A 16,139-nucleotide genomic window follows, 5' to 3' on the forward strand; every position below is an offset into this window, starting at 1 on the left:
AAATGAAAAACTGAAATAGAAGAAGGTGATCAAAGAATATTAGTGCCTCCAAGTTTTCTGGAGCTTGTTCATAGAATTAAATTTTTGTTTAATTTATAGTTCTCCAAGAGGGGAGAAAAACACCAGGAGTGAGTAGTTATTTGGTGCTTAATAAATGAATGCCTGCATTATATGCATCCCATTATTCAGTGCAACAACAGCCATCCACCATGTCTTTACAACTGGATTCTTGTCTCCACGAACTTTTAAAAATATAAATGTGAGGGGGAAAATTACACATAAAAACTCAAATATTTCTTTTCTTTTTTTTCTATTTTATCCTGAGAATTGAGTTCACTAAAATAATTACTGTCTTTGAGTTGCTCTGGCCAATATCTCTGATACAGCTATGGATTTAACTATTAACATGTATATAAAAACAAGGTGAAAGAATAAACATGTTAAACATGCTTAGAATTTATATTTTCTATTTTGAAACACTAAATGCTGATTAAATTAAACAGAATCCAACTGAAGCATCACAGGAATATTTTTTAAATTGTTTAAAAACTTGAGTTTATGGAAACTGAATGGCAGAAAGCTGATTATAAGAGGACATAAAACTTTTCTCTGTTTTTTAAAATATAATTTGTATTTTCTCTTCTTTAACATTAGTGGGAAGAATTGATTTTAAAAGATTTGTTGGCTAATAACAGTGTTGGGTGGTTAAGCTTTTAGGATCTATATCCAAGTCCCCAAAACTATTTTTAACAAGCCAGGATTCCATTCATGCTTACTCATTGATAGTCTGTATCGACAAGTAGAATTCTATATTGGCTAAGAACCTAATGATGTCTTCCTCTCAATCTGTAATGTATACTATTGAATTTCAACCACCAAGATAATTGTGTCCCTGGGAATTAAAGAATGCATGTAGAGAAAGAAAAGAGACGAAAGAGCAGTGTCTACTATCACAATTGTACCAGTGTGCACACTTTGGTGGCTACCAGCTGTTATCTGCACATTTTCCATCTGCCTTTACTAATTTTATTATGACCTTTTAGAACTGACTTCATCTGGTAGAGAGTTGGCTCTGACACATTCATTTAGTCAGTTTTATCTTTGAACAACTAAAGAGAAGAATGAGTAGCAAGTGGGAGACTATGCAGGAAAATGTTCCAAACTAATATCCCATTATTCTTTTGTTAGGAAATAATGTTGTTGAATGATTTTAAAATTCAGCTCAAATACTTAACAGGATTTAATTTAATACTTAATTGGCAAATCCACAGGTTACCTTAGAGAATTGGTGTTAGAGATAAACTCTCAAGCAGTTCAGGATTCTTTGGAAAATGTTTGTTTGAAGAGTTTTTTTATGTTTTATGCAGATGAAAAACAGAATCCTAGAAGGTAATTTCCTTTATTCTGACTTCAAATCTAGAAAGATTTACATTAGCTTTTCTTTCATTGCCTTTTCCCTCACACACACACACACACACACACACACAACACCTTATTAATAACAAGGTGTTTAGAACTCTTACTGTGTGCTCTGGTTCACTTACTGTGAACAAACCATTTTATTCATCCCAACAACCCAACAAGCTAGCTTATATTATTGTACAGATCATCCATAAAAGAAAACTGAACCCATAAAAGGTTGAATCTATGAGTTTAAATCTGCACGAGTCTTAAATCTAAAGCCCATTCTTTGTTCTCTTTACCAAGATGGAGTTATATTCATTAATCATTAATTTGACAAGTTAGCATCTACTTTACCTGATCTCTAACTTTTCTAGAATCTAGGAATACAAAGGTGAGTGAAATGGACATGAACCTCAAGTTTTGAAAGTATGTAAATAGTGTTGTCCTTGTAAATTGATCATACTGTCAATGAGCACATTCATAGGCCTTAGTCCTCAGCTCATGGTGTTTAGTAATGCTGCGGAGGCCTGCAACAATGCTGGGAATCTTCTAAATTCTGTGAGACAGTATGTGGAGTCCAGTCTTTGGTGGCTGTGTTAGCCTTAGCTGATTGTTTTGGTGTTGGAGAAGACTCTTGAGAGTCCCTTGGACTGCAAGGAGATCCAACCAGTCCATCCTAAAGGAAATCAGTCCTTGGGTGTTCATTGGAAGGACTGATGTTGAAGCTGAAACTCCAATATTTTTGGCCACCTCATGTGAAGAGCTGACTCATTTGAAAAGACCCTGATGTTGAGAAAGATTGAAGGCAGGAGGAGACGGTGATGACAGAGGATGAAATGGTTAGATGGCATCACTGACTCAATGGACATGAGTTTGGGTAAACTCCGGGAGTTGGTGATGGACAGGGAGGCCTGGCGTGCTGCGGTTCATGGGGTTGCAAAGAGTTGGACAGGACTGAGCGATTGAAATGAACTGAACTGAACTGAACAGCCATAAAACCATAGAATGCTGCAGGACCCAGCCGTTAGACATGGGGTCAGTTTCTGAGTTGCTCTTGGAATTTCCCTCAGTTTTCTAACAGTCTGCATTCCACTGAGCCACCCTCTAAGGGGAGAATACCCTCTCTAGTTCCTCCTTAGTTACAGGCTACATGAAACCCAAAAAGAAGTGTTTGATGTCTTTTGTTCCCACCAAGGATAAATGCCCTTACCCTGACTCATGCCTCAGGGACAATCAGGAGGAAGGGAAGATGTTAAACACTAGGGATCTGTCTGAAAAACTTTTGTTCTGAGCAATGTGAATTTACTGATCTGTCATAATGCCTTGGAGGAGCTTGCTCCATTAGTAGGATTTGATGTTGAAAGTGTGAAGAGCGTAGAGTATAGCACAAACAGGAACAAAGTGAAGCCTCTGAATTGTAGCCATTTGCACACCATTTATACACTAGCTATTTACCAGCAGCCACTTCCATCTAGTTACATATGCTCAATAGAAGAATTATATACAGAATTGCTGGAACTCATATACAGTCGCTCAGCATAGGAAGAGAGTCTTCTGATTAAATACTATATTCCAGGGTGTAATCAATAATTTTTCTAATTATTCTTCCTATTGAACATCATTATTATTACTCTTTTATTTAGGTTTTACAATGTGCCAGGTATTATCCCAGACAGTCCCCATATACTCCATCCTCATACACACTCGATCTTCTCCATTGTGCAGATGAGAAAACTAAAACTGGGAGAGGGTGACTGACTTGTTCAGCGGCCCCGCTCCCCACAATGTATGGCAGAGACTGGCAGAATTCCGGTCTGTCTGATATCACAGATGCCCACCTTGAACTAATCTTCCTCACAGAAAGGCTCTTCTGCCCTGGCTGCTGTAGGTCACCCACATGTGGAACCTGCATGTTCTTATTTATGGACTCTCTAAAGTTTTTCTTTGTTAAGTTTTATTTCTATGTTACATGTTTTTTATGTTTCTCTTTGGCTCTAAAGCACAGATCCATAGATTAGCATATTTTGTGTAGATATTTTTATCTTCTAGTTTTATGGTAATTTAAGGATTGTGAGCACATGTCAAAGTGAGGTTATAATTTTTTCTTTTACAAATAGTCACTCACTAGAGAGTTTTTCTTCTGGGTTTCATTACTTAAGTATTTCTCAAATAACTATGCCTTTAATTATTGAATTTAATAATGGAGGCTCTGTGATTGATTTTTCTGAAAAAGTTTAGAGAATTGAACTAAATGATGGTCACAGTGATATTACCTAAGACCTCTCTGTCCCTCTCTAATCATTTTTTATATTTTATTGATAACTAGGTGACAGCGTCTGTTGATATCTTTGAGCCTTACATTTCTTATATAGAATAATGTTTCTGATACTTTCTTCAAAGGCATTTTCAATCACCAAGTTTCTAGTATTCTTTTAAGTCTTTGAAGGAAGGACCTGGTTAACTGTTTTATGGTGGAGAAGAGTTTGGAAATGAAATTGGAAGACTAGAAATCTATTAAATATATACTTTAGGTTAGAAGTGGGACACTTCCATATTCAAATGAATACATTTATATCAAAAATAAATAAATACCCTCCCATTCCTAATATTAATAACCTTTTAGTTCTCTCTTCAAAAAGGCAATCAGTTATAGGCAGCTCTCACTTGCAGTTAATAAACCAAAGCTCTATCAGGCTAGAACCTATTGCAACTTAAGACCAGCAGTTAAAGTACAGTAGATAAGGTATTGCTTTGTGTGACAGGTTTCTCCAAGAAATTTAGTGTGACAATTAAAAAATAATAATAATTTCTAAGAAGCAGCAGTGGATTTTACTAAAGGGATATTTGATAAAATTTCCATGAAGAATAATCAACACACACCTGCACACTGGTACTTTCTAGGTCAGCTGCCTTTTGGTACTCATTGTAAGCATCATTCAATATGACAATTATAGTATTTGATTATTACTTAATATGATATATGTCTTTTTTCTACTGAGATTAACTCAGTGGACATAAAAACTATGTCTTATGCTTCTTCACATTCCCCTACAATACCTTGCATAGAGCTAAACATATCATAACATTATAATAAATATTTACAGGATTGGATAAATTTATATTAGAAATGTTATTGATGTATTTTGCTTAAAGCAAGAAAAGTCTGTAAATAATAATTATTCTAATGTTGCTATATATTTCATATAGTTGCTAAATCATACATCTAAAATACTTTTTAGACAATGTCTAGATACAGGCCTCCATTTTTCTTGGTGCATTAGTTAGCATGTGAGGAACCTTAGAGTGGAAACTTATTATGCAGAAATCGAGCCCTTAGTATCTGAGATGCAATTCCAGCATACTGGGAGTAAGTCGTAGGCATCTTTACTTTTAAAAACACCACAAGTGATACTAACGTACAGCCAAATTGAAAAAAATTGAAAACTAGTGTAGGGTGACTACAAAGAATTCTATAGAAACTGTCCTAAGACATCACATAGTTATATAGCTTATTTGGTTAAAAAAATTAATGAAAATTGACTTTATATATTTTTCATAAACTGAATAGAGTAAAAGCATAATTGTCACACTAGTAGACTGCTTGAAATAGGCTTGACTAAAAATTACCTTTATGCATATACTAGACCATCAAAGATAGGGAGAGTATACGAACACCAACATCTGAAGTGTTTCATGTCCATTGATGATTATCTCCCCTGTGTTACACAAGGTTTTCTACTTAACTTTAGGGTCAGGAAAGCAAAGCAACAAAATAGAAAACCTGTGGATTGTTTCAAATAATTATTTATTTATGTACATAATTAAATTATTTATTTATGTACATATTTATTTATGTATATAAATAAATAATTATGTATATAACATATATCTACAGATATGTAGATATATAATACAACTGCGTATATTTATATGTTAAGGACTTAAGCATCTGATACAGGTTTTTCTTTGACTCTAAAGTATAGAGTATTTTGGCTGAGTCCCTTTGACGTCCACCTGAAATTATCACAAGACTACTAATCGGCTACACTCCAATATAAAATAAAAAATAATAATAAAGTATAAGGTATTTTGTCAGATGTGGATTCTTTCCTCTTTCAGTTACATGAAAAATTTACATGCTAGTTTACAGACTTACATACTACTGTATGGTTTGTTAATTTTGTCTTTTAAGAATCCAAGAAGGAAGAAAGTACATAAGAAAATTGTATAAATAATGAACAAATCATATAAGTCGCTTTCAGTAACCTCATTCGGAAATTTAGATGCTATTCCATTTAATTTTAATAGAAAGTCATTGGACATGCTAATAAAATATATTGACAAGGTTCCTTTCTAATATAATAGCACAAAACAGTAAAATTTCTGCACAAACTTCACTTTTCATTTTTACTCAAAACATGCAGAAAAGGCAACTTGTCTGTGAATTGGTATTGAGCTTGCTTGTTATGAGTTATGGATGTTTTAGCGATAAAATTTGGCTTTCTGGAACAAATGGGTGTTCAAACCTGATTTTATTAGTGTAGTTGAACATTGTGGAACTAAAACAGGGAAATTTCTGCATATTGCTACAATTTGAGGCCATATGGATCATAAACTTTTCTATTTATATTTCACTGATGGACATAAATGGCATTATCTCATCAGGAAAAGAAGGGAGGCAAGGAATACACAACTTTTAGTTTAGAAACTGTACATCTTGTTACTGAATGTCAGATAAAGGTGAAGCTTTTAAATAGGAGGCCCCTTGATTTAGTACCTTTAATGTGCAGAGGAAGGGCTGAACAGGGAGCATCATTAGCGTGGCAGGGTGAAGGGGCCAGCACGTATCTTCTGCTGCTCTGGGAAAGAGGATGGATCTGGTACAGCTCTGATGTCAGCACCTCCATCACCTTTCTCACAGATGATATAGATTTTAATTGTACTCCAGGCTGACTCGCATCGCACCAGCTCCTACGTGACATTGAGATAGATGAAGCCATTTGTTGGCATTATCAGAGCCAGCTGTGAGCTTGGCTGCATCTACAGTGCGCGTTTTATCTCATGCATAATCCTCTCATTGAGAGGGGATCACAAGCATCTGAACCATATGGCAAATAATTTTATTATGATCAAAAAAGGACTCTTGAAGCTAGTTAAACAGAAGAGTCCTTGAAATTCAATCAGAAGAAGTTTTATTTTCCTGTCACACCATCATCCTAAATGAATTGTTAGTACTGCTATAATAAATAGAACCAAGACTCTCTGCAGTGCCTGCAAAGTAAGAATAAACTTAAAATTACTTCACCTGCAAGTTTTTAGTCTTTTCAATTTTGAAGAATTTATTTGGATTCAGAGGAGAGAGTCTGGATTTCTAAGACTGAAAGCAGCTTCTGATTTAAAATAATGATGATGATAATACCTCTTCAAACATGAGAACCTCAAACCAAATGAGACAAACTTGAGTTTATACCCTTCATGAATTTATAGCCTCAAACTTGAGTTTATATCCTAACAGCTATATAACATAAAGGCTAATTGTTTTTTTCTTTAGGGCAAGTAAAGTTTTAAAAGAAAGAAGGAAAATCTGTTATTTCACAGATCACCTAATGATCCCATAAGTTTAGCATACATCTTCAAAAGAAAGAAGCAAACTTGTCTTTTCCACATGGTGTGATTTCCTGCACATTGTCAAGGAGATGCATGAGTCTCTATAGCAAAGGCATGTAATCTGCTGCCCTTCTGTCCAGGGAAGTGATGGGAAGCAGCTGTTATAGGACAAGCCAGTTCTGCTTAAGGGGAATTGTGTGAGGCTGTGGCAGGCAGCTTAGTTGTTGCATCAAACTAGAATTGCTTCCAGCTATCATATTCCTACATTAATTGTGACTTTTATTAATCACAAAGGATGTTTCAAAACTCTAGTTCAAATGTTACAAGGCCATAAAACAGCAACTTGCCTAATCTTACCTTGTATATGGTGCGTATGTTTTGTTCTTTTATTATGATTTTTCTTTCCAGAGGAAAGTGTATAAGATTTGGGCCTCGGGGCACCAGTTAGTGATGTAAAGGCATTATCAGCAACTTCCACATCACAGTTTGAGAATATAAAGTATCACAAGCTCCAGATGGCAACAACTGCCTTATCTGGAGACTAGTTTTTTATTTGGTATTTTATTGACAAATAATAAAGCTAGTAACTGGATTGGGAGAGAAATAGAGCCACCTAATTTACAGGAACCTTAATTTTCTACTACTAAATGCTTGAAGTAGCTTTTTGGTCTTATCACCCCCTCATGAGTAAATCAGAGTACCTGGCTGAACTCTTCAAATGATTTAAAATGTGTATTTTTCTTTTCATTGTTTAAGAGCATGTTTGAAAAAATTATGGTTATATTGTGAATTATGACAGTGATTCCTTAAAATGAGAAAAAACAAAAGCAGCAACATGTGATCCTGATTGTAAAGCCGGGATATATTTGTTTGGGACGCTTTCCTAAGTCCTCATTCCCAACTAAGGGGTGTGTACCAAGCTGGTAGAAAAAGCTGGCAGAAGAGCAAGACTAGCTTCTAGTAACTGCCAGAGGCAGGTATTCCACACCAAGAAATAGGAAGGAGGTACATCTCATTCATCCAGTTTCTTGGCAATTTAACAAAAAGAAAAAGAGGGGGAAAGAAAAAAAAATTATTACATTGTGCCCTTAATCTGCTTGCTTATTATTAAAGTAGACATTGTATAATCTCAATCTTGCATTGTTTAAGGTCTCCCCAGTCCCTGTCATGGTACAAGGAAGATAATGGAGATTTGGTTGCGCTATGGCAAAGAAAAGGCATTCGGGGCCTTATGGTTTCACCTAAGTGTGAATTTTGTTAGTTTGGAAAATCCAATATATTGTCTGGGTAAATGAAATGTCTGATTTCATGTGGGAAAATCCTGGTTATTTTTAAATGCTTTGTTTTTTTCCCCTCAGAAACAATTTACGCAGTGTTGAATGATCATTATCTGCTATATGCTTTCCAAAAGTTTTTGCTAAGTATGTAGTATTTCATGCTACTCACTTCACAGGGATTTCACTGGCAATGAAGGTTGTAGATAAATAATGGATGAAGAGGGGTGACAGGGCCTGAGCACTGGGGACTTGACAGATTATCCTGTGATGTATTACAATTAGATATGCATCAGTGTCACTTCATTTATTCAACTAGGAAGAGTGCATAACTCTTTGAAGGTAGATTTATGAAGAGCTTTAGTCATGTCTTTTCAAAATTTAGAGTTGATTTTTGAGCATCTCTAACAGCTTTCTAAATCACCTACCCTTTATTTTTTTAAGTTGGAATTTTTAAAAATCTTTACAAACTAGTTCAAATTTTTGATTGTATATTTTATTTGCACTCAAGGCAGTTGCTGTTGACAGATCGTGTTGTCAGCAGCTGGTCAACAGACCAAATGGGCCTTTGGAAAAAGAGAGCATGGGATTGTTGTGCAGGAATTATAGGTGCTAAATCGATGGCAAATAGTAGACATGGTAATAAACAGCAGTTTTTTTCCATTAGAAATATTATACACATGCTTTCCAAGTAGGCATTGGCTTTTTCTTTTTGCAAAAGAGATACCAGTAGGGAGAAAAATATAAATCCTGGCTGTTAAGAAGCACTTTTAAATGGTACCCTTTATACAAATGAAGTTTTCCTAGCCCCCTAGGGTTAATTATATAAATTAGCAATGACACAAATGCCTAGGCCCTAAAATTGTGAGGGCAGTTGAAGCCAATCAGAATTTTAAATGTGCTACATTTTGTTTCTTTTTCACATATTTTTTGTTTGAAAAAGATCTGTGGCAGATGATTCTATTCTCTTAGAATTCAGTGATACAAGAAATGACAGAAGATATTGGGATTAGCTAAGAGAAAAATTGCTATTTTTAACTGTGAGTGAGACCCATGCTGATTTATTTGTATGGACCCTAAGTTTCTGGCAAACTATTTTTCTAGTTTCTCCTAGATCATGTTAAATCAGGTCACTGAGAACTTAAGTATGCAATAAGCACACACCATTTCTGCTACTGCAGTGTGTTTCTTAATAGCATTTAAACAGGTGTTTTGAAAATAATCTGGTTGCAAAAACTCCCAACCTCTTTGGCCAGAGTGGACCTCATTTTTGAGAAATCTAATTCTTAGATTCATAACTTGATGAAGCCTTCTTGAATAACCTCTCATTAAAAAATAAATTATGTTGATACCCCCTGAATGTTTATTTTTTGGCAAAGGAAAGTGTATTGTGTGATGTTCAGTAACTGGCTGCAGAAACAGAAGGAACCAGAATTATCAAAACTTCCCCTTCCCCCTTTTAGCCCAAATCAGTCTTTCCAGGGGTCTGAATAAACAAACATGCTTGTCACTGTAAGACAACTTTTACATTCTTCAGATAAGGGCAGCTCTGTTTGTGGTCAAATTATACTAGTAGCAAAACTGATCAGAGCAAACAAGCTTTCTGAGGATTCACTCACTCTTGTAAAAGCTGATTATAATTGATGAACGACCAGCTTGCTAGACCCTGACAGGCTGGTTGCCTGGCCTTTGCTCTCTGCCGGTTCAAGCCTTACAAGTGTGAAATAGCCAATTACTGGAATACCTATTGAAAGTAATAGGCCAATGAGCAAATTGCTACTGTGGGACACTGTGGCAGTGTAGATGGAAGGAGGCCAAGATAAAGTTCTGCTTTGAGCAGCTGCTCCCAACGCAGATTGCTAATACCATTGGATGACCAAGAGATGAGAGCAAGGTATTTTCCCATTCAAACTGCAAGTGTCCTGCCTTGTATTGACTTAAAGTTTATGATGCATGATACCATCTTGTTTCCCAGGTCCTAATTTGCTGAAATAAATCCTCCTTTTAAAAGGTAGTTAAATAGGTAATAAGGATAGTCACAGCCATAGATTTTGTGCAAAAGCATTAAATACAATTTTTGCAGGGAATGAAAAGTCATATAGTGTGCAGAGTGTTAATACTTGCCAGCCATTTGCTATTGACAGAACAATTTATCTTGATAAAGGACAGTGAAAAATTCCAATCTATTCACTGACATCACATTATCAGCAGTAATATATGACTGCATCTAAATATAAGGTTGAGATCTGATACAGCTGAAAAGTTCCTGGTAATTTTCCTGTAAATATATTGTGTACTGGACAATGAACAAATGACACATTTACCATGTAATTGGATAACCTATTTTTATATGAAATTTTAAGTTTTGCTGTGTTTAATGGAATATACGATAATGTTTCCTTTTGAAGGTAACCTGTTTCCTTAGTAAGACTTTAGCAATAAAATGAGTATTACTGAGTTTGATAAAGAAGAAAGGATAGACAAAGAAAGGTTAATTTTAAACATCTGCACAAGACAATAAGCTCTTTCAGTTTTTACTTCCATAAGCGAATTACCTTAATATTTACTATAATTTTATATTGCAATTATTACTATATGTATCATATTTACACAATATACAGTGATATTAGGAAATTATAAATTGCTTTGAATTAAATATTTCTTTTCAAATTGCCCTAGCACAAGTCTGAATGATTTGAAGTGTGTCTGAGTGGGTCAGAATGCAGTCAGATGAAGGTGGGGTGACATGGAGCGTGAATGGTGCTAGGAAAGGTGATTTAGACCTATGTTTGAGCTTCATTTCTCCCCAGGTTAGAGGGCATGCAAGTTCAGCTCAGCAAGATTACAGGAGGCCGAAGGGTACATACACCAAATCACCTCTATGTTCCTATGTACAACTTTGCCCTTACATATGAGTCTCAAGGAAGACTCAAGGCCATTGTTGCTTAAGATCTGAATCTTGAATTTATTGGTTAAAAAAAAAAAAAAAGTTTATTTTTAACCAAGCCTCTGTAAACCTCCATAGTGTCTTATCAGTGCCTTTTCTGCTTCCAATTTGTCTTTCATGAACACTTTCACTAAAGAGATGAGAATTTGCTGTTATTGATATAAAATATCTTAGAAGGATGTAATTGTGTGAATATGTGTGTTCCACTTCATTATCACTATTGAAAAAGCCAAAGAGTTTACTATTTTTAATGTATGTCTGGTCTGTTTTCAAGAATATTTGGGGAACCTTCAAACTAAATTAAATCATAATATAAAATATTTTATTTAGTTATTGAAAACAAATAAAAACAAGAAAAAATTTCCAGAGCACATTCATGAGACAGAAGGAATGATTGCTATCAGGCCATTGAGAGAGAAGCTTTTACCACAATTGGCACTGAGTCCGACAATCTGGTTTTGTGCTTGCTATGACAACAGAAGAAAGGTGTACACAGTCTAGTGTAGGGAAAAAAATAGTGTCCTGTTTTTCCCATACTCTAATGTAATATTCCAATATTCGCAGTAAGCACTTAATTTACCTCCTGATCTAATAAACAGGAGTCTCACAGTTTCTCTCTTTCTCTCTCTCCTGTGGAAGAAAAATAAAAACCCAATCCTACTTTTAAAATGAAGGTGAAGGAATGAAGAGAGATCTGAAGAGTCCGATCCATCCTCACCATTGACTGCTTTTACTTCTGTCTGACACAAGGTGTCGCTGTTGAAAACAGGACCTGCACAGTCTGCAGTTTTGATGTCTGCCTGCCCACAGCTGTGATGCGTTCTTACTGGTTCCCATTCCTGTGTAAATGTGTGTGTGTGTGTGTGTGTTTTTTTTCCCTTGAAAAAATAGCTCCAGTCCATCCAAGACTTTTCACTCTTGAGTTTCCGCTTCTAATTCAACCATTTCCCCTCAAGCACGCCATCAGAGCCCAGAGACAGACTCATGCTACACGAGACTGCTAGAATATCATACCTTCCTCATTGAATTTTTCAAGGGCAAGTATTTAGTGAGGTTTATAGGAGCCTGGTGGACTACAGTCCATAGGGATGAAAAGAGCTGGACATGACTGAGCACAGTGAGTTATTCCTCACACACACACACACACACACACACACACACACACACACACACACACACACACACACACACACACACACACACACACACACACACACACACACACACAAAACAAGAGGCAGTGTGCTAAGTCACTTCAGTCGTGTCTGACTCTTTGAGACTCTGTGGCCTGTAGCCCGCCAGGCTCCTCTATCCATGGGATTCTCCAGGCAAGAAGAGTGGGTTGCCATTTTCTTCAGGGGATCTTCCTGACCCAGGGATGGAACCCACCTCTCTTGGGTCTCCTGCATTGGCAGGCGGGTTATTTACCACTGGCGCCACCTGCTGGGTGTTATAATTATTATTCAAAGAAAATGCAAAACCGCCCTAAAGTTGAGCCCAGGGCCCAGTCCAGCCTTCTCTCTTTCATTACCTGTAAGTTTTCCTTACAGACCTTTGGCATCTTTATTTTCTGCAGATTTCAGTTGCATTATCTCAATCCATTCAAAAAATTTTACTATTAATCTTTAAAAAAGAAAGTGAGATCTTCACCTATTGCATCCAGGTGCTTCTGTAATTTCTCATTTTCCCTCCTGTGACTGGCAATACAGGTGAGGGCAAGAGGCTCCTCTTGTCCAGAATGTAAAGCCCCCATTTTTCTGAGTATTTTTCTGGGACATAGAAATCAGCCAGTGTATATTTGTATAACTGAGAGAGATTACTCCAGATCCAATTTACAGAACCAATCTCTCAGGTAACTTTCTTTTTTGACTTTGAAGAAAGCCAGCTAACCATTTTTAAGGATCAACGTCTCTTGCTAAAAAGTATTACCCATATTGTATTCACTTTCTATTAGGAGAAAATTTTCTGCAAACATAATTATTTTTTTATAATTAGACAATTATTAACATGTCATATGAAAAGGGTAATCTAATTTCTTCCTTCATTGTGGCCTATGATATGAACTTTATAGGGAAGGGAAAATAATGTTTCTAGATACTATAAGCAGTGCTTCATTTTATCTTCAGGAAAGTAGAATTATATTGGTATTTCAGGTTAGGAATCCATGATCAAAGAGTTTATGTTAAATACTCAGAAATCACATGAGTAAATTAGAATGTACCTATAGAAACCAGAATTCAAACACAAGTCACTGCATAATTTTCATGAATTCATTTTATGTACAATGAATTTGCTGAAATCTTTTAATAATCTGTGAATTTATAAGCTCTTTTGGACTTTTTTTTTAATACAATTATTATACTGTCTGCACATGTTGAGGTTTTGTTTCTCCCTTTCCAGTTCTTTAACTTCATGTATTTTGTTTTCCTTTTTTACCGTACTGGCTAAGGCTTCTAGAGCAGTCTTAAATACATTACAATTACAAAAAGTAATGACAAACTTCCCTCTCTTACTCTTGATTTTAAAGAAAAAGCTTTGTTTTCAATACTGATTCTAAGATGTGCTATATATTTTCACAGCTGAGGAACTCATATTTTTTCCTTTATCAAAAGATTTTCAAAGTAAATAAATGTTGACTTTATAAAATTTAAAGAATTTTACTATCCATTGAAATTAGCATGTGGTTTTACAATATTAACTTACTAATAGAGGATATTCTGTTAAAAGATCATTCTAAGGTCAAATCAATTTTGCATTCCAAGAGTAAATATTGCTTGTTCATAATGTACAGCTTTTTATGCATGTCCACACTCATTTTTAGAATCAGGTTGTACTAGACTATTTACCCATTTTTTGTACTAATATGTTAGAGATGAAGAAAACAATTCTTAATTAAAACTGAGGCTGGTGATTTTTGAGGGGTTTTTCCTCCCTACTGATTTGATTTTTTCATTTTTTTAGTCATAGTCAAATTTCTATTTGCTGTTAAGCTAATCTAAGGGACTTATATTTTCCTTTTTTCAAGAAAACGTCCACTATTTACAGTGTCTATACTGAACTGGTATTTGTAAAATAACTACTGTATTAACTACATATAGAAATGTCCTTATCTTCCTTTCCACCATTCTACATATATTTTTTTTCTTTTTTACTAGTCCAATACTGTCAACAGTTTGTCTTCTTTGGTAGTCTCTATATATTATTTTTATTGAATACTGGTAATCTTTTTTTGTTTTCTATTTCAGTAATTTCTACTCTTATTTTTTCCCCTAATTCTACTTTTTTGAGGTTTAGTGTTGTCCTTAATTCATAAGTTAAATACTACACATGTTAATTTTCCCTTCTTTTTTCCCTGATTTCCACATATGCCTTTTAGACTATATATTTTCTTTTATTTACTACATTATCTGCATACCACATGTTTCAATATACAGAATCATCAGTGCTATGACAAGCAAATATCCATAATTTTTGTGGACTTCCCTGGTGGCTCAGCTGGTAAAGAATCTGCCTGCAGTGAGAGAGACCTGGGTTCAATCCCTGGGTTGGGAAGATCATTGTTTCTTCATCATGAATTTTTTAGAGGTATGTTTTTAATGTCTATATCATATTTATGAATTGTACCCTCATCTATTCAAATTTGCATTTTTGTCAAAAAAACATGGTGTGTGCTCTGTTCATTATTCTATATTTATTGATATTTCCTTAATTACCCAATATTTGTGATTTTTTAGCAAGTTTTAAAATAACATTTCCATAATTTGGTGGTACAAGTTTATTCTTTTCCCCCCTCTCACTCATGTACATGGGAGCATAAACATATGCATGTGAATATAATATATATGTATATAGTACACATGTATTTTCATACATATACACATACATACTTACACAGCACTAATAAACACATATGGTAGATCTGGAGAAGAAAGTGGCAACCCACTCCAGTCTTCTTGCCTGGGAAATCCCATGGACAGAGGAGCCTGGCCGGCTACGGTCCACGGGGCCACAAAGAATCGGACACGACTGAACAGTTGAGCGCATGGCTTGCTGATCCTGTCCGCACTGTCCACACGGCTCGCTGAACCCAGGATGGGCAAAGTGTGAGCGAAAAGGCTGGAAGGAGACGCGAGGAGCTGTGGGAACTGCAGACGCGTTTTCCCTCCCGGCTGGCATGGCGGCCATAACACGGCCTCGCTCCTGACTGACGCAGCGGCTGTGGCGGCAGCCATAGTGTAACCTCACGTAACGTAACCGTGATGCCGCTCCAGTGTAGCCCCAATGCAGCAGCGGCCAGAGCTTCCACGGTGAAGCTCCTACAGGCTTCCTGCGCAAAGTCGCCTGTGACCAAGTGAGTACCGCATGGCACACATGTGCTCAATGTGTTTAGCATTTAGCAGTGCTAAAATAATCTTAGCTGTTACATAATTATTTACAAAGTGTGGGGCGAGAGAGTCTGAATACACCATCTTGGCTAATCTGCTCTTTCCCCACAGCACACAGGGTAGATTAAGGTTGTTAACTATATAAATCTACTTTGTATTAGTCACACTACCTTTTTGTGTTTTCACAGAAAGTTCCTTAGAATGCTATGATAAAATTTTACATGATTGTGCATTTATTCATTCTTCCTGGCAATGCCCTTAGATGCAGTTAAGTACACATGTGATCAATATGGTTACCTTTTACTCTCACACTGTTCATTTCATTTATACATCAGATAGCTCTTTTTTGCTTATCTTTTACTTTAAAGTCTATTTTGTTTGCAATCAATATTGTTATATCAGTTAGCTTTCAGTTTTTTATTTCACACATATCTCTTTATTTCCTTTTCAATCACACTTTTATGTAATTGAGTCTTTAAGTGTATATCTTTTAAACAGTGTATAGCTGGATTCTTATTTATT

General features: G+C 35.6%; 1 protein-coding gene across 3 annotated transcripts in view; it reads left to right on the forward strand.

The window, feature by feature from the left end:
- PDZRN4 (PDZ domain containing ring finger 4) overlaps window positions 1-16,139 on the forward strand; it is a 410,946-nt gene that overhangs the window by 187,168 nt on the left and 207,639 nt on the right. Inside the window, exon 1 of one of the 3 annotated variants that reach the window (XM_043446191.1) lies at window positions 12,617-14,817. The exons of the other annotated variants lie outside the window; for them this stretch is intronic. Coding sequence (XP_043302126.1) covers window positions 14,803-14,817 — 15 coding nt within the window. The 5' untranslated portion in view covers window positions 12,617-14,802. Of the gene's footprint in view, window positions 1-12,616; window positions 14,818-16,139 lie in introns of those variants that run through there. 3 annotated transcript variants of the gene reach the window in all.

Source organism: Cervus canadensis, chromosome 25 (assembly GCF_019320065.1).
Source record: "Cervus canadensis isolate Bull #8, Minnesota chromosome 25, ASM1932006v1, whole genome shotgun sequence".
Lineage (NCBI taxonomy): Eukaryota > Metazoa > Chordata > Mammalia > Artiodactyla > Cervidae > Cervus > Cervus canadensis.